The sequence below is a fragment of the Gracilinanus agilis genome, chromosome 3 (genome assembly GCF_016433145.1).
Source record: "Gracilinanus agilis isolate LMUSP501 chromosome 3, AgileGrace, whole genome shotgun sequence".
Taxonomy (NCBI): domain Eukaryota; kingdom Metazoa; phylum Chordata; class Mammalia; order Didelphimorphia; family Didelphidae; genus Gracilinanus; species Gracilinanus agilis.
In genome coordinates this window covers 627818249-627844932 of record NC_058132.1, presented here as the reverse complement: position 1 = coordinate 627844932, position 26684 = coordinate 627818249, and the positions used below count along the sequence as shown (strand labels likewise).

The following is a 26684-nucleotide window of genomic DNA, read 5'->3' as shown; positions in this document are numbered from 1 at the left end:
ATGTAAAGACATAACTATAAATTAAAATGATTATATAATCTCTCATCATGAAATACATATACACATATCATGAGTGTGTGTAATGACCTTAATTCAGATCCATCCTCAGACATTTATTAGCTCCACGACCCTAGGCAAATCACTCAACTTATATTTGCCTCATTTTATTTATCTCCTTTAGGGCTTTTGTGAGGATCAAATAGTTATGATATTTATAAGATGCTTAATACAGTGTCTATACTACAAAGCAGAAACTGCTAGCTATTATTAGTTATTATACAGTATATTTTTATATGTACATGTATGCATAAAGCCAAATGTGTTTATACACATGTTCATACAAGGTTTGTTTTAAGAACATAACCAGACAAATAGAGAAAATTGGTCACATTACAAAAAATAATCTTTTGTCAAAGAGAGGAGCAAAATAAAACCCAGACCCAACTAGCTAGTATTTCCTTATTGACATTTTATTAATTTGTCACTTCAGCAGATATTTTGTGACACGTGTATCTATGTTGGGGACATGGCAGTTGGTGCCAGAACACAAAACCTGGTTTTGACCTGAGTGTCGTGCATTTGCTTCATTTATGTGTTTACCTAGGAAGACTTTTTTATGTTGCTCAGAGATTCATTTTTAATTTAGGCTTCATGGTTTTAATAAAATAGACAAAATCTTTTTATCCTATTTTTCCAGCCCGTTTTTCTTTCCATTTGACACTCGGCAAATGCTTTTTTATGTTACTGCATTTGATCGAGATCGGGCCATGCAGAGGTTACTTGATACCAACCCAGAAATCAATCAGTCAGACTCTCAGGACAGCAGAGTTGCCCCCCGACTTGACAGAAAAAAGGTAAGTTTTTCAGAAAGCTGTTTTTGTAGCAAGATTCTTCATTTCTCTTGGTTAATATTTGCAAGTAAAAAAGTAGTTACTCGCTCCAGCTTTGCCAAATGATTCCAATGATGGTACATCTCTGTGCTGAGTGCTCTGCTCAGGGCTTAGATAGTAAAAGTAAACTTGCCCCTGCTCTCAAGTGGCTACGCATGAAGGGGGATGATGTACTGACATCGGTGAACACACAACATAAGCACAGATGCACAATGAAAACGTTTTTTGCGGTTATTTTCTGTTCCCAGTTTTGATATTACTCTTTGCTTTAAGCAGTGATTTGATCTTTCCTCATCCATTAAAATCACACCTCTTCTTGCTTGATACCCCTTAAGTCTCTGTTTTCCCATTAATCTGCATCATGACTGCATTCGTTCACTTTTTAATCTGTTCTTGTGCTGCTGAGGTTATTAACATTTCTTCCTCATAGGACTTAATTGGAAAAACTCAAGGTTATTAAGTAATTGTGAAAATTATTAGTTGTAGTTTGCTTTATATACATTTTTCACATCCCACCTGTTCTCTGTACCCACTCAGCTGCCTTTTACAAGGTACAAGCACTGCTTACCATTCTGAATACGTTGGTATTTCCTTCCTTCTGATAATGCTGCACCTGTTGACTTAGAGCTGCCATTGGAGTTGAAGAGCTCCTTGCAGGTGCAGAGCAAGTGGCCTAGAATGGAGGAGGCACCATAGCATTTGTCCATCTCTCATTGGCCACAGCTCCAGAGTCTTATAAGGTGCAATCCCCAGAACTGGGCCACTGACTGCTAAATGCCGTGCTTCACCATAAACCACATCCTGGCTCCTCTGGAAATGGTCATTTTATTACGTGGTCTAGATCCACTTCTGCTGCTGTCACATCTACTTCCTCACAGCCATACCTCAAGCCTTGATAACCAGAGCTATCCCATTAAATTCACATTCAGAAATCCTTTAGAGTGTCAAGAAAGAAATGTTGAATGACTTTACAAATAGGAATAGAACATAACATGAATCGGTTAATAAGAGGTAAACATCAGTGAACTAAAATGCCATTTTCCCACTGCTCATTGGCCTCCATGGGTTAGTCAGGATAGCCTAGCTAAAACATCAAACTACCTGAAGGAGAGATGGGAGCAGACATCGTGTTTCAGGTGAATTTAGCCATTGATACCACTTGGATGACCACCTTTCCTGAGGTCCTAAAAAAGATAGCTAAGAGTCCCCATGCCCAAGAATTCCAGCCTGGCCCTCATGTCCCTCATTTAGGAAAATGGTCTCTATAGCAGTGTTACCTGGCAACTGCTTCTGCCACCCTCCTTGGCTACTATAATGTCCAAAGAAATATGCTCTCAGCCTCCAAGACCCTGGCATTGTCAGACGGTTCAAGATCAGAAAGGAGGAATATATTTTTTCAAGGAAGAATGACCCAAAAAAGATGCAATACCCATTTACTTCTGTTTCACCTTTTTTAGCTGATTCATTATGAAACCACTTCTGTGTATTGTCCTCTCCATTAGTATGTGAGAATCCTTAAGGTATAATAATTAAAATTAAGTTATGAGGTTGCTAGTAGCTTTAATACATCAAAGTAGTGATAGTAAAGAGAGGGAAATGTAGGAAAGAGGTAGACCCTGTTAGCTATTGCATAATGATAATGGGTCAGCCACTTTTTATCATAATGAAAATGAGATTGATATTTGGTTGTTCTTGGAAGACTCTGAATTAACACAACTAAAACATCTCAGTTTTTCTAATAAAAATTTTCTTCCCAGCGAACTGTGAATAGAGAAGAGCTTTTGAAACAGGCAGAGTCTGTGATGCAGGACCTTGGCAGCTCAAGGGCCATGTTGGAAATTCAGTATGAGAATGAAGTAAGTATCTTCTTCTTTATTTGGGATCCAACTGCTTGGAAAAACTCATTTAAACAAATCATGAAACACACCCCATTTACCCTTTTGGAGTGGAGAAAACTCTATGAAGTTCTTTTTAGAATGGATTGTAGAGGAAGAAGAAAAATAGAAATACAATTAGAAAAATATGGACAATCCTTATATTCAGTCAAGAGTTCTATACCACGTCTTGTTCAGTCACTTTCCAGTTGATAGACATCCACTCAGTTTCCAATTATTTCCTATCACCAAACAAGCTGTTAAAAAAATAATTTTGAACATACAGACCCTTTTCCTCTTCTTTGATCTCTTTGAGGGATGGGCCTAGCAGTGGTGTTGGCCTATAGCTTTTTGGACATGATTTCAGATTGCTGTCCAGAAGAGCTAAGCCACTTCTCATCTCTGCCAACATGTTGTTTTCCCCCAGCCCTTCCATCATCTGTCTTTTTTTTTTTTTTTTCCCCAGCTGTGACAATCCGATGGGTATGAGGTAGTATCTCATAAAATTTTTATTTTAAAAATTTATTTAAAAGTTTTAAAATTTTTATTAGTGAATTATAGCATTTTAAAGTAAGATTAACAGTGACTATCTTTTTTGGGAGATCTTGACCTTTACTTCATTCTTTCAGGATAAGAACAGCCTTGTTCATTACACTCTTTCCTCTGATGGACAGCAGATATTAACGGCATTTCTTTTTTAAAAGAGAAAAATACAGATATTCAGCACTTTTTCAGTCAGCATTGTCTTTAAAAAACCCAAAAGCAAACTGTCTGAAAGTTAAAAGGAATTTGGAAGCTAACTCTATTCTGGTGTTGTTCATCCTCCTCCTCCATAAAGTAGCTAGGTGCATAGTATTGAGTAGTGTCTTCAGTATTGAACAGGTTACTTAATTCTTTGAGCCTCAATTCATCCATAAACGAAGAAGGTGGAAGAGATGATGTCATCTTTACCATCTCTAAATCCAATGTCCTATTAATAAATCCCATGAACATCTCTGTTTAACTCATTTTTAAAACAAGAGGTTTATGTAAGTGATTTTTAATATCCCTTCCTACTTGTAACTACCTTTTTGATGGAGGAGAGAATTATTTGTCCTCAGCCTAGAGTTTGAGTTGAAGCAGGAACATGACATAACTTCACAACATAGCTACGTCCTTAGGGTAGACAACTAGTTCATGTTATCATAGAATGTTAGCATTGGAAGAGACCTTGGAGACCCCCATGTCCAATTTCTTGTTTGATTTGATTTTTTACATTTTAAAATATATAACATAATTCAATATGTAATGTAATAATAATATGTGGTTTTTTGGTAAATATGTAAATGAATTACAATAAATATGCTTATCTAAGAGAAATTCTCTCATTAGCTGTATGAAAGTCTATGCCTCATTCTCCCTCTAACTTCCCCAAGAAGGCAGGTAATATGATATAGATTGTACATATATTATATAGTACATATTTCCCTGTTTGCCATGTTTTAAAGATGAAGAAAGTGAGGCCTAGGGAAGGCAAGCTACTTGGCCATGTCATATAAATAATACAACACATATTTCCAATTGGGGTGTTGAGGTCTGTCTTCTTTCCTGTATACCATGCTTTTAGTATCTTTGGTTTCTTCCTCTTCCCTCCAGAAATGAAAGAATTATTCTATAAAAGACCATGGAAAATGGCACAGTAACACCTGTTGTGTGGCTACTGATGATCACTTCACCTTTGAACAGTTGAAAAATTCTGAACTGAAGAAAGAGTCTGTATAAATTCTGAAATGATTCTCTTTTCTCCTGCTTCATTAGGTTGGTACAGGTCTTGGGCCTACACTGGAATTTTATGCACTTGTATCTCAGGAACTACAGAGAGCTGACTTAGGCCTCTGGAGAGGTGAAGAAGTAACTCTTACTAATCCAAAAGGTGATGTGTGGCAAAATGATACATTCTGTGGAGAACAGCTCAAACATCTTAAATTTCCAGTAGCATTCATTTCCTTGCCTTAAGTTATTCCCGGTAAAATAGGACCTATTTTACTAGAAGAATTTTTTGCATATTTCATTTAAGGACTATACAAGTAAAACAAAAATGGGAATTTATTTTTATAGGTCAAGTCTGTTGATTTGTCAAGAATATAACAAGTTATTGGTAATTGTTGTTATAGGAAGCCAAGAAGGGACCAAGTATATTCAAAACCTCCAAGGCCTGTTTGCACTTCCCTTTGGCAGAACCGCCAAACCAGCACATATTGCTAAGGTTAAGATGAAGTTTCGCTTTTTAGGAAAATTAATGGCCAAGGCTATCATGGATTTCAGATTGGTAAGTTGAAGATTATAGTAATTTTCTTTAAAAACAGATTTATGTTTCACAGAAGCATGGAATTTGAGCCCAACCTCTATACAAAAGAATTTCCTCTACAACATACCCAGCTAGTAATCACCTAGCCTTCTCTCTCTCCCTTTCCCCTTCTGTCTTAGAATCAGTACTTGTATAGATTCCAATGCAGAAAAGTGGTAAGGACTAAGCAATGGTGTTTAAGTGACTTGCCCAGGGTCACACAGCCAGAAAGTATCTGAGGCCAGATTTAAACCCAGGATCTTCCATCTCTAGGCCTAGCTTTCAATCCACTGAGCCACCTAACTGCCCCTTATTCTTTATTTGTTAAAAACATTAATTAAAGAATTTTAAAAATTCTTTATTCAAATAAAACCAAAAAACATTTGTCATCTGTTGTGTAGTGGTTCCAAAGCAGAAGAGTAGACTATGGGAAGTAAGTGACTTGCCTAAGAAGTGTCTGAGGCCAGGTTTGAACTCGGGACCTTCCATCTCTTAGCCAGGTGCTGAGCACCTAATGCTTCCCCCTCCCCTGGCTTTTTCTTGAAGACTTCCATGAAAGAATCTATTGCTTATCTGCCCATCCCACTTTTGGAGAGTGTTAGGAGTATTAGGAACTTTTTCCTGACATCAAACTTCCAGGGACCTCCCAGCAACTTGTACAGGGGCCACATTTCTTTGTACAACAACTCATCATATACTTAGAGGATAAATATTATGTTCCCTCTGAATCTTATCTTCTTTAAGCTAATAATTCCTTCAGCTGATCCAAATATGTCACATCCTCACAGCCCTTAAGCTGCCCTGGTTGATCATCCTCTAATTCGCCTCCAGCTTGTCAGTGCCCTTATACTGTGGTACAAAGAGTGGGATGCAGGGACATTGTCACTTCCCTCTTTTGAAAAACTACTGATGCTCCCTAAGATTATGCTACTTTGGATGGCCAATATGTGTTACTGAATTGCTATTTATCCTTGCATACCTGTGAAGTTGATATTTTATATCCTAGCTTAAGACCGTACATTTATCATTATTTTAATTTATCTTATTAGAGACAAGATGCCTTTTGATCTGATCCTGACTCTCATGCAATATGTTTGCCTTCCCTTCTAGTTTTGTGCCATTTGCAGACTTTATGAGGGTTTCATCTGTGGCTTTACCCAGATTGTTGACAAAAATGTTAACCAACTCAAGGCCAAGCACAGATCTCCAAAGTGTTCCATTAGACACCTCTGGCCACATTGGCACTAAATCATTAACAGTAATTTTGAGTCTGGCCATACAACCATTAAGTAATTATCTAATTTATATCTCCCATCTATTCCATAAGAATTAGCATGAGTTGTGTTATTGAAAGATTTGGTAAAAGCTACTCAACTGTCTTCCTGCATTTCTTTTATCTACTAGTTTATAATCTCATCCAAAAAAGATAGGAGGGATCTTTTCCCTTTAAGAAACAAACAAAAACCAGGAGAATACATCCCCTTCTCCCATTTTGCTCTTTCTTGTTGGTTTTTTTCCTGTGTTTTTTTTTTTTTAAACATATTGAAATCTGCTGGTTCTCTCTGGATCTATTCATATGCAGCTATCCCTCTTTCCTGAGCTAATTTCTCTTGAAACGTTTTAGTCTACTCATCTTTTCTTTGAATCCAGTGAGATCCACTTTTTCCAGAATTAAACTGTGGGTCAGGCTATATAGCCAGATTTCCTCTGCCCTATAAAATTCCAGGATGAATTGGCTACTTCCACCCCAAGATTTTTAATCATTTCTACCCTAGCGACCAGTTCCTCTGTTAGTGAGAATTGGATTTAAAAAAGCATTTAGTTGCGTTGGTTCTTTTCAACCTTTATTAAGGCAAATCAGGGGTTTATTAGCTAGCCTGCTTTCAGCAGAGAGCAAGCTTTAGCAGGTGTCAGGCTAATTGAAGCCCCTTCCTGTGATTATTCCATTTCCTTCTTATAGGCTTATGATCTGTTTGCCAAATGCTTCATCTCTAGGGAGTAGGTCAAAATCACTATTTTTTCTTCCTTCTCCCACATACTCTTCTCCATGTTTCCTCCTGGTTCTATGACTTATGTGCTAATTATTCTCCCTAATGCCTTTTTTAGCCTTGTGTGCCTCATTGTGTACATCATTCATATATTTGTTGTAGTCACAGTTTCCATCTGACCAAGCTTTAGTAATATTTATATCACATTTGTGCTTCCTTGCTTTAGGGACCCCCAATTCCTCTTGTTTGTTGCCTATCCTTTAGGAACTTCTAATCTCTAAAATGAGGAAAAGTACTTTGCAAACCAAAAACACCATGTAAATGGTAGCTTGTTAAGTGCACAACTATTAGATGCATTCCAATTCTAAACAGGGGACAGGAATGTTTTATAAGTTGTCTGTTTTGTCCATGGATAATATAAGTGGATAAATTGTTTAGTTATTGTAAATTTCTTACCAAATATTATAAGTGTTTTGCTTTACAATATTTCACCATTGGAAAATGCAGTTGACTTTAAAGTTGAACAGTGAGAGGAAAAAAAGATTTTATCATTGACTTTATTTAAGTAAATAAATAAACTTAAGTAAGTTTTCGTTAAAAACTAGTGCAAGTATAGTACCACATTTTATCTTGAACACCAAGTATTCTAGTTTTCTTTTTCCTTGTTTCTGACTTTTATTTGGGATGACTTGGGTGAGCGGGGCAGGGCATAGTATCGTTTTGTTGATTTGGTCAGTATTAGAGAATGTGCATCTTTGAGGCTGGCATGGAGCATTACCGGTCAGAAAACTTAGTTTCTCAGTTCCTCCCATACAATTAGAGTGTGTCAGAGGTAGGATTTGAACTAAGTCTTCTAGACTCAAAAATCAGCTGCACCATTGTGCTTATTAATTTTAAAAATTTGCAAAAGAACTCTTTCATTTAACCAGAAACTGTCTTATTGGAGATTTGGGAATTTCATATATGTATAGTTTTTTTCAGTGATAGTTTTAACATTAAATAAAGCAACCCATTTCGTTGTGGAAATACTAGAAATGTTGTTTGAAATTCTTGGGATTCTAAGCCAGCGAGTTCATATTATTGCATTTCTTGTCATTTTTAAAGAATTATTTAAACTTCTCATAAATCATACATTTAATCTCATTAAGAAATACCTTATTTTTTCCTCCAGGTGGACCTTCCCCTTGGCTTGCCTTTTTATAAATGGATGCTTCGACAAGAAACTTCACTTACATCACATGATTTGTTTGATATTGACCCAGTTGTAGCAAGATCAGTATATCACCTAGAAGATATTGTCAGACAGAAGAAAAGACTTGAACAAGATAAATCACAGGTAAGCATATAAAATGAAAATATTCCACATTGTTACTTTTCATAAACTTTGTATTGGTATGTTACTTGTTAAAGACTTTTATTATTACAGTAGCATTTTCCTTCCATAATTACAATAAATTATAATTCTGAGAATTTCGAAGTGAGAATATCAGGGTGGCTTGTAGTAAAAAAATTCACTCCCATTCATTGGCTTTACTTCTATATTTTTTAAAGACATTTAAAATTTTTTTTACATAATTTTCATTTTCCATTATATGCTTCTTTGCCATGTCCTCCTCCTCCTAGTCCTTCAAGCCATCCCTTTGTAATACATTATTTTAAATAGGAAGAAGAAAATTCTACAAAATCAACCAACTTGGGGCAGCTGGGTAGCTCAGTGGAGTGAGAGTTGGGCCTAGAGACAGGAGGTCCTAAGTTCAAACCCGGCCTCAGCCACTTCCCAGCTGTGTGACCCTGGGCAAGTCACTTGACCCCCATTGCCCACCCTTACCACTCTTCCACCTATGAGACAATACATCGAAGTACAAGGGTTTTTTTAAAAAAAACAAAAAAACAAAAAACAAAAAAAAATCAACCAACTTATTAAAAAAAAATCAAACATGCAGTAATCCCTGACCTTGGATTTCTAAAGAAGCTGGGAGAGATAAATTCTCACTTGTCTTCTTTTGAGGCCATGCCCGATTGGCATTAATTTCATATCATTCAGTTTTGTTTCTTTATTTTCACCTTCTGCCTTAATATCAATTCCTGACTCCAGGCCTGGTGTGAGATAAAACCTTAGTTGTCTTGATTTGCCTTTTTCTTATTGGAGATTTGGAACATTCCTTTCATCTGGTTATTAATATTTTATAATTTGCTGAGAATTTTTAATTTAATTTAATTTTAATTTGATTTTTTGATGGGGAACATTTCCTTTGTCTATATCTTAAACCCAGAAGGAAATATTTGATACAAAGATTTTTTTCCCCCTCAAGCTTTTTTATTTGTTAAATTTTTATTTATGCAAAATCTTTAAAATTTACATGTAATTGAAATTGTATCTTTTGAAATGGCTTTTCACCTTATTTGGTTAAAACTTGCCAGTATTGGGATCAGACTGAGTTATCACTGCATTTCTACCCTGAATGAGATGGTGAGACACATTCTCCTAAGTGGATTAATTAGTAAATAAATTTACCATGAAACAATAGCTCTTATTTATTTTAGAATATGTTTTAAGATGTTAGATTTGAACCTTCTTTGTGTCTGTCTCTTTTCTAGTATTTCCAGTGATCCTTTTCAAATTGAGTTCTTTCCTAGGTATAATTAGGTTTTGTAGTTTATCAAACACCGGATTAATTTATTTCTGATTCTTGTGTGATTTTTTTTTTTAATTTAAAATTTTTTTTGAATTCCAGATTCTCTCTTCACCCTTCCCATACCTAATGAGAAGGCAAGTGGTACAATATCAAATATACATGTGAAATCCTTCAAAACATTTCCACGTTAGCTTATGTTGGGGAATAAAGCAAAAAATAACAGAAAGCATGCTTCAGTCTGCACTCAGAATTCATCTACCCTCTCTCTCTGGAGGTCAATAGCATCTTTCATCTTAAGTCCTTTGGAATTGTTTTAATCAGAGTAGCTGATTCATTAATCATCATTACACTATGGCTTTTACTTTGTTTAGTGTTCTCCTGGTTCTTTTCACTTCACTTTGCATCAGTTCATTTAAGTCTTCCTGGGTTTTTCTGAAACAATCTTGTTTGCTCACTATTTCTTACAGCAGAATGATATTCCATCATAGTCACATCTCACAACTTGTTTAAGTCATTCCCTAGTTATTCCCCATTTCTCATACATTTTCCAATTCTTTGCCACCTCAAAAAAAAATCTGCTTAAACTATTTTTGTAAATATAGGTCCTTTGAGATTCAGACCTGGTAATGGTGTTATTGGGTTAAAGGGTCCACATAGTCTTAGATAATTGTATAGAATTCAGAATTGTCTTCTAGAATGGTTGGGACCAGTTCACAACTCCACCAACACTATATTAGTGTTTATATTTTTCCACACCCCCTTGGAGATTATCTTGTTAAGTGATGTGAGGTGGTGTACTAAGCCTAATTTCTACCAGTGAAACATCTGGTTTTCCTAGTAATTTTGCCAAATAGTAAGTCCTTCCCCATGTCTTTGAGTTTATCAAAGAACTATGCTTTCTATGTTTATGTGTATTATGTACCAAATTTTAATGATTGCTGATTTATAGCACAGTTTGAAATCTAGTATTATTAGACTTTCTTCCCACTTTTTTCATTATTTATTTTGAGTTCTTGAGATTTTTGACTATATATAGATTTTGTTATTTTTCTAGGTCTTTAAAATATTTCAGGATTGGCATAATTGTTTAAAAGAAGTAATTTAGTAGGTAGTGTTATTATTTTCATCATATTGGCTTTGACCTATCCATAAGCTATTAATTTTTCTCTAGTGATTGAGGGTTGCTTTCATTTCTACAAAATGTTTTTTGTACTTGGTCTCTGATTTAGTCCTTGACTGAATTTAGGAAGATATAATACCAGATATTTTATAGCTTTAGTAGTTATTTTGAATGGATTTTTTTTAATGTTATAGGAATGTTGATAATATAGATTTTTATTTTTAATATAGGTAATATAGATTTTTTATTTATACTGTTCTTCTGAAGAACAATAATAGTCCTTAAATTGTCTCTGCTTTGAATCTTCAAAATTAGTGTCTTTTGCTTGATAGAGATTAGGATAATTCTAAATTTGTTCTTTTAATATTGGTGACTTATGTTTCTCTTGCTAAATTTTCCTGCATTAAGTAATTTTGTATTCATAATCTTTCATTTACTTCTCTGGATAAATTCCTCTACCATTCATTTAATTTTTTTATTCACCTGAGTCACTGTATTAAGAGCTGTAACTTCTGACACAAATTCCTAATTTCTTCTCTTCTAGATTCTTTTTTTTTTTTTAATCATTCTGAAATTTTTTGTTATTGTTCCATGTCCTCTTCAGATTCCATTGGATTTTGGTTTTTCCTTAGGCTTTGTGTGTAATGTGTGAGACGATTCCTTTTTGATTTCTTAGGTTATGTGTTTAACTCTTTCTAGTTTTAAGATCCATTTTGTTAATTTATCTGCTTTAGTGTCCTGAGCTTTTGTTGAGCTTTCCTATTGAAATATTTGGTGTTTTTGAGCATCTTCCTTATCTTTTTCCCTTACTCACTTTCTCATTCCTTCCCATTTGTGATAATAAATGGGAGAATAGGACTGGCCCCATTATCCACAACTTTCCTTGGCTTCCTTCTTCCTTTTTTTTTGATGGGGCTGAAACAGTCTGCCACTTTTTTCAGAGTAAGGGAAGGATGGAGAACCTATTCCACCAGTCTGTCAATAGCATTTATTAACTTGGAGCTTCAAAGAGGCAAAAGATAGCCCTGCCCTCAAGCTCACCTTTTTTTTTTTTTTTTTTTTTTAACCCTTACCTTCCGCCTTGGAGTCAATACTGTGTATTGGTTCCAAGGCAGAAGAGTGGTAAGGGTAGACAGTGGGGGTCAAGTGACTTGCCCAGGGTCACACAGCTGGGAAGTGTCTGAGGTCAGATTTGAACCCAGGACCTCCTGTCTCTAGGCCTGACTCTCAATTCACTGAACTACCCAGCTGCCCCCTAAGCTCACCTTCTAATGGAGAGGAGACACAACACAAACAACTGTGTATAAACAAACTATAAGATGAGATAAGTTGGAGAAAATCCAGATGGGGAAGTCACTAAATGGAGTTTCCATAGATTTCAGGATTCCTTAACCTATGGAACTCTCCCATGTAGAAGACAACAGGTTCCCCCCTTCTATCGTTTTTTTCCCACTAACACAATATATCTGTGTACATGACTTCTGTTATAAGGAAGAAAGGGTTAGAGCAAGTTTGCAGAGGCATGAGACCAACAAGGAGAGAATTCTAGAATGTAAAAGTAGGGGGCAGACAGTTAACTGAGGTTTGGGCTATCTGGTTTGACATGGAGAGACTGGCTGCTTTTCTTTAGTGGCTGTTACTGCTCTATATTACCCTGTTTCCCTATCTTGCCTGCTACCCTGCTGTTATATACTGTGTTTTCTGGTGATCCTGAACCATCTGGCATCTGTCTGTAAGATCAGGTTTGGATTCATTTTGGATCCAGGACCTCTCCCTGGGCCCTGCTAAACTGCCACAGACCACTACCTACAACACCATCCAAGGGGGGTTGGTTTAGTGCAGACTTATCTAGATTAGGGACTTGGGATCTTTAGGTCAATGAGGTATAGAATTAGTATAGCTCAAACTCTGAAGACTCCCAGAGATGGGACATTTAGATCTGAGGGGTTTTAGTTAGTTGAATGTAGTGTCAGCGTCATCCAAATTCCCATCTAAACTTTTCCATTATAATAAATACAACATCCATCCCTGTTATTGAGTGGTCTGTGTGTGTAGTCTCAGACCAGGCTCTGCCTGGTTGGGTTCTGTTGGCCTTCCCAAACCATAGTTAATCTTCTGAAACTGGCCCTATCCTAACTATCTGGTCCCATCCCCTATACCATCCTCTTGTACTATAGAAGAAAAAACTGTGTATGACTTCTAAAATAGATAGCTTTTTAGACATAAGAATCAACTGTTTCATGGACTGTTAAATATCTAGTTTATATGTAAACAGAAGAGTAAGTTCATTTGATGAGATGATGCCAAATCGTTGGGAAGCAGCCCTTCCCACATGGGAGGTGCAGGTAGGAGATTTGGGAGCTCTTGGTTTGTTGGAGAGGGTCAAGCAGCCTTTTTTATATTCCAGATGGCATATGAGGCTTGGAAACGGGTTCAAAAAGAGAAGTTTCTTCAGCAGACAGCTAACAAAATTTGAATTTAAAGAAACAAAGATTAAAAAAGAAATAGGAAAAATGAAAAATGTTTCGGGAATACTTTGGCTCTTGCTGTGGTGTCCAGAGAAGACTACCAAGAAATACTTTGCAGAGAAAGACTTAGAGAAAAGGTTAAGTTTTTTTTTCCCCAGAACAGGCCCTCCGGAAAGAGGATGTAGGAATAGCTCAGAGGAGAGATGTCTAGATCCTAACCCCACCTACAGTAACCTTTTTTAGAACCTTATTGTGACTAGGAATCCCAAGCTGGACCAGTTTTCTCTCATTAATAGCATTTGAACTCTCATAATATGTGATAGAAAATGCTTACCCAAACAATGCTTTAAATTGATTTAGGCCTTTTTACATTGAAAATTTTATTTTGAACATAAGTTTACATGGAATGGTTTACACTGACCTAAATCTGTGATTGAAAGGGAAAATGAAGTGTTACTCACCATCTATCAATTGTTAGACCTTACAATGATAGAATGTAAAACAAATACTCATCAAGAAATTACTTCCCTTTTTTCAAGACAAATACAAGAAATTATGTCTGATAAAGATAGTTTTATCTTTTTTTTTTTTTAATCTTCACTGCTTTGGCGTCTCATACTTTTATCACTTCCCCTTGCAACTTGGGTTTTCCTTAGGAATTTTAGAACCAAACTTTGTTTCTGTTTCTATTTCAAATCTTTAATCAAGGTATAAATCTTATTCAAGATTATCTATTTAGCAGTTAAAGAAAAACCATTAGGAAGTTGATTGTATACTGAGCCTCCTCAGGTATCCTCCTCTGAAAATGTAAGCATTTGTTCCAGTTCTATTGCTTTTAATTTAATAATGACTAGCATTTATTATATAGTCACTGCTTTATAGTTTACATAGCATGTACTCTCTTATTTGATCCTCACTGGAACCCAGAATACAGGGGTCATTATCTCCATATTATAGATGAGAAAACTTTGTCAGATGGAGGTTGAAGTGATTTGCTCAGGGTCACCCAGTATGGAAAACGGGATTTGAATTCCATTCTTCCTGATACCAATCCCAGCTTATTTTTCTCTCTTTTTCCATGTTTATCTAGTAATATTTGTTATCATTGGCTTCTATGTTAGCCAAGAGGACACTGGGTCCTTATTGTCACTAAATAATGAAGAAAGCTGTTTATATTTGCATACAAATAAAATAAGAGTACAGGGGGGGAATTCATCTTCTCTTCTCCCCCTCTTCCCTCCCCCCCCCTTTTTTTTTTTTTTTTTCATATCTGGGCCCTTTTGCCTGGGGATACATAACACTTTTAAGATGGAAACTTGAAGTCTGTCTATTTCTGCCCTTTTTGAAAGGAACCTGAATAGGTACCTTTCTGGTGCCTTCCCCTATTGTACCTGAAATGTAGAACATTCAGCTCTTGCTTCTGACAGAATCCTGTGTTTTGTGTTAACTTTAAATAATACTGCTGTATATTATATGCAGTGATTCTGTATCAGCAAGAAAATTACAGTGAAAACCTTTTCAGTTCACCTTTAAGTGAAAAAATTCCATACATATTTTATTCATTTAGCTGTGTCATCCAATTTTCCCTCAAAAGCTTCAATTAGTTCTTTTTCCCTTCCCTGACTACTCAGCCAGTGTGATCTTTCTAGGCAGATTTAAAATAACATATGGGCTTCTCCAGTTCTGAAGCTTCATTGTTCATTTTGTTCAGTCATTCCATAATTGATGGGCATCCCTTCAATGTCCACTTTGTCATCACAAAAAGAACTAGTATGGAATGTTTTTATACATGCAGGCCCTCCCTTTTCCTTTAGCTTTGATCTCTTTGTTGTAATACCTAGGAGAGAGGTGTTACTGGGTCAAAGGGTATGCACCATTTTATAGCCTTGTGGACATAGTTCCAAATTGTTCTCCAGACTAGTTCATAATTCCGAGATTAGGGCACAAAAATTTCAAGGTCCCTTCCATCATTTGTTCTTTTCCTTTTCTGTCATAATAGCCAATCTGATACAGATGAGGAAGTATCTCAGTTAATTTTAATTTCTGTAATCATTAGTGATGTTGATCATTTTTTCATGTGATTTGATAGCTTTTATTTCTTCTTCTGAAAATTACCTTTTCCATGTCTTTTGACCTTTTCTCAGTTGGGGTATGGTGCTTATTTTCATCAATTTGGCTCATATTGTTATATATTTGAGAAGTGAGGCCTTATGTAATTTTTTTTCCCCTCAGTTTTCCATTTGCTTCTGATTTTGGCTATGTTGCTTTTGTTTTTGCACAAAGTTTTAATTTCCTGCAGTCAGAATTAACCACTTCACCTCCTGTGAACCTCTCATTTTTTGCTTGTTCATGAACCTCTTCCCTTTTCAATAGGTCTGGCAGGTAGTTTTTTCCATGCCCCCTTCTCACTTTATGTCTAAATCATTTACCAATTTTGGTGCAGGGTATGAGATGTTGGTTGGTGTGAGATATCCAGTTTCTGCCAGACTGCTTTCTAGTTTTCCCAGCAGTTCATGTCAGATAATGAGTTTTATCTCTCAAAGCTTGGATCTTTGGGTTTATAAGCACTAGATTTTATTGTGGTCGTTTACTTTCCCCTCTATTTCTTAGTCAGTGCTAGATTGTTTTGAAGATTACTGCTTTGTAGTATCTTTTGAAGTCTGGTACTGCTGGACTGCTTTCCTTCACATTTTTTTGTTGTTACTGATCTCTTGGCAGTCTTGAGTGAATTTTCCCCCAAGCAATTCTTTGATACTTGGATTGATATGGCACACTGAATAAGCAAATTAATTTGGGTCATATTGTCATTGTTATTTTATTGACTTAGTCTACCCATGAGCAATTAATATTTCTTTCATTTAGATGTCTTAAACCTTAGATGTTTTATAACTGTTTAGGTAGTTTCTAAGTTTTGTCTCAGTGTCTAGAATCTCAAGTATTCTATATTGTCTGTAGTTATTTTTAAATCAAATTTCTCTTTCTTCCTTTTAGATTTTGTTGGTAATTATTTTGACCAGTTTTTTTATTGTATGCTTCTTAAGGGCATTTCTTGTTGAACTGAACCCAAAAAAGTAGTTTTGGTGCTTTTTTAATCCCTTTTTTTTTTAAGACACGAAAAGCACAGATTTCTTTTTTAAAGATTGTAGTCATTTGATGCTTTGTTTGAACCTTTTTTTTTTTTTTTTCATTATATTGCAGCCTCCCTAAAATTTCTAGATTTTTTTCCAAGGATTTATTTTCAGTGTAAAGATAGTTCTTCCTGAGTTCAAATCTAGCCTCAGACAATTACTAGTTGTATGACCCATGGTGAGTTATTTGACTCTGCCTTGGTTTCCTCATCTGTAAAATGAACTGGAGAAGGAAAATGACAAACCTTGTCAAGAAAACTCCAGACAGTCACAAAAAGTCAGATGTGACTGAACAGCAGTAGGAGAACATCTGTTTAGGGCAAAACTTTCCTGTTTCATCATCTTCAAATACCTTATTTTTTATCTTCTTTCTTTCTTTTGGTATTTTTTCCACTTCTTACTCAGTATAAAATAACTTAAAAAGTTATTTTATATAAGTTTAGAAGTATCCAAGGCTAGGAAAAGTTTAATGAGAGTTTCTGAGTACCATGGGATGTTGTCAGGTGCAGCATTTTGTTGGACTCCTGGAACTTCATTTCATTGGGGAATAAGAAAAAAAGTTTAAAAAAAATAATTTTTTGAAAATATTTTAGAAACAGTTGGGTGGCACGGTGGATAGAATGCCAGATCTTGAATTCAAGAATTCAAATTTGTCCTCAGATTCTTCCTAGATGCGTGGCTCTGGGCAAGTCACTTAACCCTCTTTCCTTCAGTTCTTCATCTATAAAGTGAGCTGTATCTTTGCCAAGAAAACTCTAAATGGGATCATCAAGAGTTGGATATGGCTGAAACAACTGAACAACAATGAAAATTTAAAAACTTCTTTTCGTTAATTGTATATGGACTCAAGAATTTTAGGTATTCTTTCAACGTTTTTTGGATTTGGTTTGTATTGTCAGCGACTTCATGAATATTTTGGTTATATTTTAGTGTGCATTTCAAAAATAAACCTCAGGAAATGAATAATCACATCTTTTTATCCCAATTAAGAAAACTTCGTATTTCCTTTTAATATTATATTGAATCTTTTGCTATATTGATTTGAATTGAACTAATTGTAATATGAATTAATGAATTGTGCTCTATTTTCTCTCTCCATATTTTTAGACCAAAGAGAGTCTACAGTATGCATTGGAGACCTTGAATATGAATGGCTGCTCAGTAGAAGACCTAGGATTGGATTTCACACTACCAGGGTTTCCCAACATAGAACTGAAGAAAGGGGGAAAGGATATACCTGTCACTATCCACAACTTAGAAGAGTATCTACGAGTATGTAATAACAGAAGAAAGCTTTCTTTTTCAGAGGGGGAAGGAAGGTTAAGATTATCTGTATTCAACCCTTTTTTCTGGAGAGTTCTTACTATACCATTCAATCTCGTGATACTGTTTGGTACATAGGTATCTCTTGTATTTAAATATAATTTGCACATTACATTTTTGTGCATAGTTAATATTCATATTGGGCTTTAGACAAAGTTCATTATATTGAGGTAATTAAGGAGCGGAGAGCCACAATCTTAGAATTGGAGTGGATTATAGAGGTCATATAATTCTATGGAAAAGGATCTTCTTTTACCTCCTGCCCAAGTGACCATCTTTCCAATGTTTGCCCCAAATCCTCTAATGAGAAAGAACTCGCACTACTTCCCAGGCAAGCCCATCCTATCCACTTTTAGGTAGTTCTGTTCAGCAGTTTTCCTGAAATCAAACTTAGATTTATTTCTGAAACTTGTTCCAAGGCTCCTACTTCTAGTATTTTGCTGCTTGTGCCGGTGCTGCTAACAGAACTGCTGCTGTTTTTCCCATTAGCTATGGTAAACCTGTGAGACCCTTCTGAGGATCAGGACCAAGAGAAATCAGTGGAGATCAGGACTTCATTCTTAGGTGTTTGGCTGCAGAATAACTGGGCAGGGGAAATCAAGTCCACTCTTTTCTTGTTCAGGATTTCCAAAGATAATGAAAGGCCTCGGGATCACACAACAGAGGAGACAACCAGTGAAAGGAAATGAGAAAATGGTTATCCTAGCTAGTGGCAGGGCAGGATAAGGATACTTGTCTTCAAGTGTTCTCTTTGGTCCTGATGGACATAGCTAGGTTCAGTGAATAATAGTTGCAAAGAGGGAGATTTTAGACTGATTTAAGAAAAACAGAGCTGTTTAAAAGGAGAATCAGGTGCTTGGGAATATAATGGGCTCCTCCTTACTGGAGGCCTTCACACCAGTCTAAATAGACAGTGAATAGACTTATAGGTCAGGAGTCAGGAAGACCCAAGTTCCAACCCATCTTCAGACCCGAGCTATGTGACCTAGGACAAGTCAGATAAGTCTTGTTTGCCCAGATTTTCTCAACTGTAAAATGGGGATAGCACCTACCTATCAAGGGTTGTGGAAAGCATTTAGCACAGTGTTGGAGTTGGTGATATATAAATGTTAGTTATGATGATGGTGGTGGTGTTGATGATACTGCTTGTACAGTGTTGTAGCTATTGTAAAGTATTCTTTTCTGAGTACAGATTGGATCATAGTTGGCTTCTAGGCTTCATTTCAACCCTCCGATTTTGCTTTAAGTCACCTCACCCTAACTTGGCCTTGCTTTTTCATCTATAAAATAAGGGAGTCACTTTATTAGATTACAGTCCCTATTTATATTTAATTAAGCTGTGTTATTATTGATAATTTAAAACAAGTACACATTGCTAGAATGCTTCAGTAGTTTCATGTCAAAAGTAAGTGTACCTCTTTAGCTAAGCAGCCAGTTAATGAATTTGCATTCCAATGAAATTTTTTGGTTAGTATACCATACCAAAATGTTTGTTCTATGACATTCTAGCCCTTTCTTAAGCCCAGTAAGTTCTTTTGTTCTAATATGAAAAATTCTTAACCAAAAAAAAATTTGTTTGGTAGGCATTTTTATTTTCTTCTCCCCTTAAATGATACACAGGTGATACTTTACTCTTTTGATTAGAAACTATTAGGATAACAGATATTTTAGATTTAATGGAATTTAGAAGTAAAGCCTTTTGGGTGGAATGAGATGCATATAGTCTTTCACAAGTGATTTTGGTAAATTCTTATCTAAAAGGATATTTTGGAGTTGGTTGGGAATTTCAAGTCTAAATATGGTATGTGTGAGACTTTTTGTTAAACAGAAGAAAACAAGTCCTAGATATAAGCATAGGGGAAATTTTTGCATTTCCTGTGGCTCCAAATTAAAAACAACCATGAGAAAATTACTTTCCAGTAAATTGTTAGGAGGCCTAATAGCTTCCAGAAAAATTGCAATTTCATTATACTTTGCCACACATTAAACAGAAAAATTGCATGAAGTGTATTTTATTTTATTTATTTATTTTTTTATAGCTGGTTATATTCTGGGCACTAAATGAAGGTGTTGCCAGGCAGTTTGATTCATTCAGAGATGGATTTGAATCAGTCTTCCCACTCAGCCATCTTCAGTACTTCTATCCTGAGGAAGTAAGTAATTTTTCTGAGTATAACAGCAATCTTTTAAATGGGCCTGCAAGCACTAGTGGGTGTGTGCCAGATCCAAATCCCACAGCTTTGTCAACCCATTTCCCCCACCTCACAATCAGGTCGTCCAGTCTTTACCAGTTGCTTTACCATGACTGTCTCCTAGATAAATGTTTATTGAATTAAGATGAGGAAAGGCAGGTGGCCTGGATAGAGCAACGCCAGAAATGTGGGACTACCATACATGGTGAAGGGTCTACGCTATTTTGTTTTTTCAGATTCTTTTAGATTTCTCCTCTTACTATACCAACTGAGAACCACACTTGGCTTGCTTCCTTCTGCTTCTGTGGGAGTGAAGGTTAAATGTGGCTCAGTGGCTTTAGGTATGGGAGCACTATTAGACACATTTTTAAATTGGATTTTAAACTTAACTTGGTGTGGCATGTTTTACATAGTCATGGTTGGTCTTACAAAGTCATGTTGCAGGTGGTAATTAGCTGTTGAGAGAAGTATAGCAAAACCATGGGAAAGTAGTCATGCCAGTAATATGGCATGAGAAGAGTCAAGGGGTTGCATAAATAAAATTTTAGTATACCCAATTTTACAATGGAAGTCTATTTTCTTGAAAGAAGAGACTTATTTTAATGCTATATCAGAGCCAATTTGATCCAGTATATTCACACATCTTTCCTCAAGTCTAAATTTGATGCCTCATCATGTCATTTAGATATCTGTGGGTTCTTAAAGACTGCCAGCAGAGCCCAAGCTTTTGTTTACCTCCCCATAAAAACTCAGAGATTCATCCCCAGAAGGTTGGCCACCCCTTTAATCTGGAGAGGTGGAGTGGGGGGGACTTATCTAGACAGAGAGAGGCATTGTGATCTTTTTAAATGGAGTAAATTAACTCATGCTGAGGCCATGACACAGACAGCTGGGCCACGTACACCATCTCCCTCCCCAAACATTTCAAACAGACTCACAATGGGAATGTTTCCTGCTGTCCTCATCTCCTGATGTCTTGATATATCTTCCCTTGTATTTGAACATATAGCTGGATCAGCTTCTGTGTGGCAGTAAAGCAGACACTTGGGATGCAAAGACACTGATGGAATGCTGCAGGCCCGATCACGGCTATACACATGACAGGTAACGATGACGATGGTCTTTTTATGTTGTAATTGGAGATGGGCAGGTCTCAGAAGAGGTTTTTTTAGCATAAACAAGAAGAGCTATTTTAAAGATAAAACATTTTTAAGAGAATTTTTTACCTTAGTGTGTTATACTTGGTAAAAGCCAATAAGCTCATTTTCAGTTGATAAACAATAGAAAAGGAAAAGAGTTTAGATTTCATTGTAATTAATAGCAACAAAAATCTTAGATCCAAAATCCAAAGCACTCAAGTAGTGACTCATTTATGTTATTTATCTACACATTTTTATATGCTGTCTACATAGAGATATATGTCTACATAGAGATGCCACTATCTAATTTTATCTAATTTTAAATTGTCATTAATGAATGGGTCACTACCTAGGTTATTGTGAATATTTTGGCTTCAAGATTTCTGCTGTGTGAACTAGCTGAACTTCTAATAAACCTACTTGGTAGAGATTGGCCTTATAAATTGTTTTCATTCTCTTATCTAGAGATGGATAGAGATGTCATTTCATTTATTTCTGATAAAGTAGATGGTGTTTTATCCCATTGTATAGATAGGAAAATGAAGCTTTAAATAAAAAGTAAATTTGCTAGAGTCCCTCAGGTAATCGATGGTAAAAGCTAGAGCTTGAATCTTAAAATGTCCAGGCTGCTTTCCTTTCTGCCCCTTCCCATCCCCGTGGCATGCATGCCCGCTGTCCCTTCCCTCTACCCCCCATTATCATTGTGTGGTGGTGGTGGTTGTTGCTATTGTCAGTTGCATACAAAACTATGTTCCTGACCCCATGTTTGATTACAGTGATATTTTGCTAATATTGGCTCTTGAGGGCTTTTTAATATTTAGCATTCCACATGGTAATGACTAATGTATACGGGTAGAAATAGAAATTAACATGAAATAATTTTATCACCACTTTGTTGTTTTAGTCGAGCCGTGAAGTACCTGTTTGAGATTCTCAGTGGTTTTGATAATGAGCAGCAGAGATTATTTCTTCAGTTTGTGACTGGTAGCCCAAGATTGCCTGTAGGAGGTGAGTACATGTCTAGTTAACTTTTACCTCACATCTCAGTAGAGCATGTCTAGGCTTTTGAAAATAACTACTTTCACATAGTTAGCATTAAGGCTTTCATCTTTATTGTTAGTTACTTCAGGTTTTCAACTTGATTTATCAGACCTAGAAGCTCTGAATTATACCATTTGCTTCAAAATATCTATTTAATAATCATTTCATGCATGACATAAGGGGCAAGAAAATACTTGTAGCTAAGAGTTTGATTAAAAAATAATTGCATTTGATAGAATTAGTAACACACTGAATGATGTGATTATTTGAGCTTCTAAGGAAAATCTAAGTAATATAGGTTTTTTCCTTTTAAAATTTAAGGCATATGAATATTAGGAACGTTAGGAAAGTTAAATTGGCTCTTAGCTGTCTAAGATGAAAATGGTGGTCTTCATTTAGAATTAAGTCTTTTTTTTTTTTTTTTCACCCTTACCTTCCATTTTAGAATCAATACTGTGTATTAGTTCCAAGGCAGAAGAGTGTGGTAAAGGCTAAACAATGGGGGTTAAGTGATTTACACAGCCAAGAAGTCTCTTGAGGTCACATTTGAACTGAGGACCTCCTCTCTCTGGGCCTAACTCTCCATCCACTGAGCCAATCAGTTTCCCCCCAAGAATTAAGTCTCAATAAATAATTTTATACCCTATTTTAAGAGATGTAAATATATTTTTAAATGTTGATTTTGTGTCTGTATTACATGCTGACTTGTAAAGCTAATGTCTGTATATAATAAGTGGATTGAGCAGTCATTCCAGAGAGATTGGGATAGGTTTAATTGCTAAACTATATAAGAAGGAATGAAACCTGCACACATGTTGGCACTTCCAGGTCAAATATTTTCATGTTTAGATAAAAGTACAAGAAACATTGTTTTCTATGATTTCCTCGCTGTCCTGGTCTTCTTTTAAAAAAAAAAATTTTTTTTTAATGGTTAAGAAATTTCCACTATGTGAACTAGCTGAATTTCTAATAAACCTACTTGGTAGAAATTGGCCTGATTAAACTTTGCTTTTAGCAATACCAAGTTGCTTGTAAAAACTTAATGATCACCAGGTATCTTACATGCTTATTTTATTGATAAGTGCATTGACTTTTTTCTTCCTTTCCTCTGTATCAGGCTTCCGAAGTTTGAATCCTCCTTTGACAATTGTCCGCAAGACCTTTGAGTCAACAGAAAATCCAGACGACTTCTTGCCCTCAGTAATGACTTGTGTGAACTATCTCAAGTTGCCAGACTATTCAAGTATTGAGATAATGCGTGAAAAACTGTTGATAGCTGCCAGAGAGGGGCAGCAGTCATTCCATCTTTCCTGATCACAATGAAAAATGCAATGTCTGCCTGTTACAGCAAAAGAGAAAAAAATCATGATTTCTTTTCTAAATGTATCACCTGAGTCAAGGAAACGTGTTACTCCTTCTTGTAGAAAAACGGCTTGCAGATTATAAAAGAGACACTTGGTTGATATTTCTTAATGGCCCCATGGACTTAAAGTGATCAGGCCCTAAAAAAAGTTGTTGTGACAAGGTTTCTTTAGCAAGTTCTTGTTTAAATTATCATTTATTTGATGAGTGAAGTTTTTAAACTTGCTTTGCTGTGTGAAATTTAAAAAGGGATGTTTTTCCAGGCTGGAACAATAAATGTCGCTGTGCAGTTTAATACTGGGCTGTGTGTATCCATCTAGCTAAGTCTGCAGTTTTATTTCCTCCAAAGACAACTTTTGTACATAAGTACAGAAATGAAAACACATGTATTTGACATAGAGTTTAGTAGACTAGCTCTCTGTACCTTCACTTGCCTCTGATTTTTCTCCCTTCCTCCGTGTATTGTCTGATGTGCAATTCACATGGTTATTTTTTGTGTACAACACTCACAACAATTGTTACATTTTCGTTGGCATGGGCGTTTACCGTTCCATGTTTTCTCTCAAATTAAGATATAATTTAAATTTTACTGAATTAAAATATATTGTCAATATAACTCAGCCTTTGTAACTAGGTAGATTCTTTCATATAGCTTAGTTTTAATGTAGTTTTAGGCTATATTGGCTACAGCCTTTACCAGATGACACACTAGGACTGTTTACACAGTTATTTCAGGCAACAAAAAGCCTCCAAAGTGGAGGCAAGGAAGAAATCATTATTTTTTTGTGTGTGTGTAGTTGAAAAATTCAACAGATTGGGCTGGCCAGTATTTATTATTATCTGGCCAGAGCATTTTGAATTGATGTAAAGTTTTAAAAAGGAAATTAGCAGTTTTCATTCCCTGTTCTAGGAAAACTTTTTCCCCCTTGTTCTTAAGTTCTTGCTTTTCTTTCATAGTTTTGCTTTCATTCCTTTCTCTTCACCCTTCTTTTCTTCCTTCCCTTCCCTCTTCCCCAGTGCTAGCTTGGAACAAACAGTTCAGCCTTTGTCTTGACACAGATAAAGCACCTGTAAGCAATGCTCTGTCCAACTGTTTTATGTGCTGATTTCTCAAATCTGCAATAATTTACTTCATCAGGTTAATGTTTTTACCTGAATATAAATAAATAAAGTTTGCTTCACCTTTTTGTTTATAGTTTTGTACTGTATCCATAAGTTCAATTGTGTAAATTTATTTCAATGCCAGTAAATCATTTAAATCTCCATGACTAATTGCCTATGGTCATGGCTGATTTGCTATTTAAACAAGAGTTGCAATATATGCTATTAAACTCCGTGGAGAGATGACTGAAGGAGATTCTTTCCTTCCATGGGTTAAAAATTTACAGTCTGCTACAAACATTCTTGAGAAAGAACTTTCTATGATTCATCTCTTTGAAAATATGAGATGAGTTCATTATTTTTATTCAACTTTGAGAAATCAAATTTATTTTTAGTTTGATCACTTGTTCAAAAATTTATTTTGTCACTGTAAGAATCCCTATCTTCCTCCCCTTTTCATCCCTAAAGTAACTTAGTGGCTTGTTTTATTTGGGTGAATGTGTCATTTTAGAATGAATTTAAATGGCCTTTCACATTACTTTTTTTTTTTCAGTTAAATTAGTCACAGAATATCCTATGAAGCAAATCCAGCGAAGTGCCATTGAACTATAACTCAAACTTGTGATGAGGTGTGAAATTTGAAATCATTGAAGAAAGAATCTGAAAATTACAAAACCATATTAAAATTGAATAAAGGAACTACATTTCTACATGTGAACATTGGATAGCATTAGTTTCATAAAACAAAGGCAGCGTTAGAGCATGGATTAATTTGTTTCATATTGTTAATACTTTTTTTAAGCTAAGCACAATAGTTTTGTGTTTATAATGTCTGGATATAGCATTTTGTTCTGCATTTTAAAAAAAGTTCTATATTTTAAAAACTTCAGATCTGTGTTGCCAAAAAAGGGCAAGTAATGTTTTATATTAAAATATCTGTATTTGATATTTTTTTAAAATCCATGTTGTCTCCCTGCCTAATATGGCTTCATTGGTTTGCATTTAATAGATATAGTTGTGGTTTTGAATTGAAAATTCCTAAGTGTGAATAAATCAGTCACCACTTGTGACAATATCAAAAGATCATTATTGACCAATTTTAAAAAAAAATAATTTTCTTTTTAGTGGTTGAGCATTCCTGTCACAAAACCAACAGATTTATTCATAAGCTCTCTAATGATGCTTTCAGAGAGTGACTAAAGGGTAGCAAGCTGTTTCCTTCCCATTATAAGGCAACCTTTCTTGGTCAAGGTCAACCACACCACTGGCCACAGGAAGCAAGAAAACATCTATTGATGGCTTTTGCTACTGGGCCTTAAAATTATCCCATACTACCCTCCACAAGCATTAGCCACCTTAAAAAGCAATACAGATAACAGGGTAATCAATGAGGAGGCTTTATTGTCTTTTGATTTCTGCTGAATTGGTTTCAGATCAACATGGATCATAATTGAAATAAGTCTTGGCTTATTCAGTTCTCCAAGAGGATGCCTATGTGTCCATATTATTTTATTCATATCTGGCTTTGGGGTTTTTTTTGGCAGAGCTATATAGAGTACCTCCTTAAATTTTGGGGGGAAGAATTTAACCACCCTACTCTAATCCATCTCACTTTCCTTCAACCACGGCAGAAGGAACTGAGAGAGTTAATATAAATGAAAGCAACATTCTTTACTAACCCAGAATAAAAGGCTGCTTGCCCTGAAGGAATGGCTGAACAGCTAGCTTACCAGGTTAAAATCCAGTTTGTGAGTAGAGAGTAGAATTTGTTGACCTTTTTTAAAAAGTATAAAGAAAGCTATATAGTTGCTCTGTACTGTACTTAAAAGTACAGTAAAACGTTATAAATCTTATGAGAGGAGGGTTGATCTAATATAGTGGGTCACATCACAGCTCCTATGTATATAATATAGTTACTCTCTCATTGTCATGAAGCCTATAAAGAAGATTGTTTCCTTGCCTCCTAAGGCCTTCAAGTTATTTTTCACTAATGTCAAATGCATCTCAAGGAACTACAATCAACTCTTGGTTATCCACTTCAAGGGTTCTCTAGCAACCTCCAGGTTGCTTCCTTAACCTGGGGCAAGTACCTGCAG

At 35.6% G+C, this 26684-nt stretch overlaps 1 protein-coding gene across 1 annotated transcript in view; it reads left to right on the top strand.

The window, feature by feature from the left end:
- The window catches only part of TRIP12 (thyroid hormone receptor interactor 12), a 119675-nt gene extending 95007 nt beyond the window's left edge, over window positions 1-24668 (top strand). Inside the window, exons 34-43 of the mRNA XM_044670824.1 lie at window positions 698-854; window positions 2648-2746; window positions 4562-4676; window positions 4918-5072; window positions 8250-8414; window positions 17538-17702; window positions 19793-19906; window positions 20955-21049; window positions 21989-22092; window positions 23243-24668. Of these exons, the coding sequence (XP_044526759.1) occupies window positions 698-854; window positions 2648-2746; window positions 4562-4676; window positions 4918-5072; window positions 8250-8414; window positions 17538-17702; window positions 19793-19906; window positions 20955-21049; window positions 21989-22092; window positions 23243-23439 (1366 nt within the window). The 3' untranslated portion in view covers window positions 23440-24668. The remainder of the gene's footprint in view (window positions 1-697; window positions 855-2647; window positions 2747-4561; window positions 4677-4917; window positions 5073-8249; window positions 8415-17537; window positions 17703-19792; window positions 19907-20954; window positions 21050-21988; window positions 22093-23242) is intronic.
- The last annotated feature ends 2016 nt before the right edge of the window (window positions 24669-26684 follow it).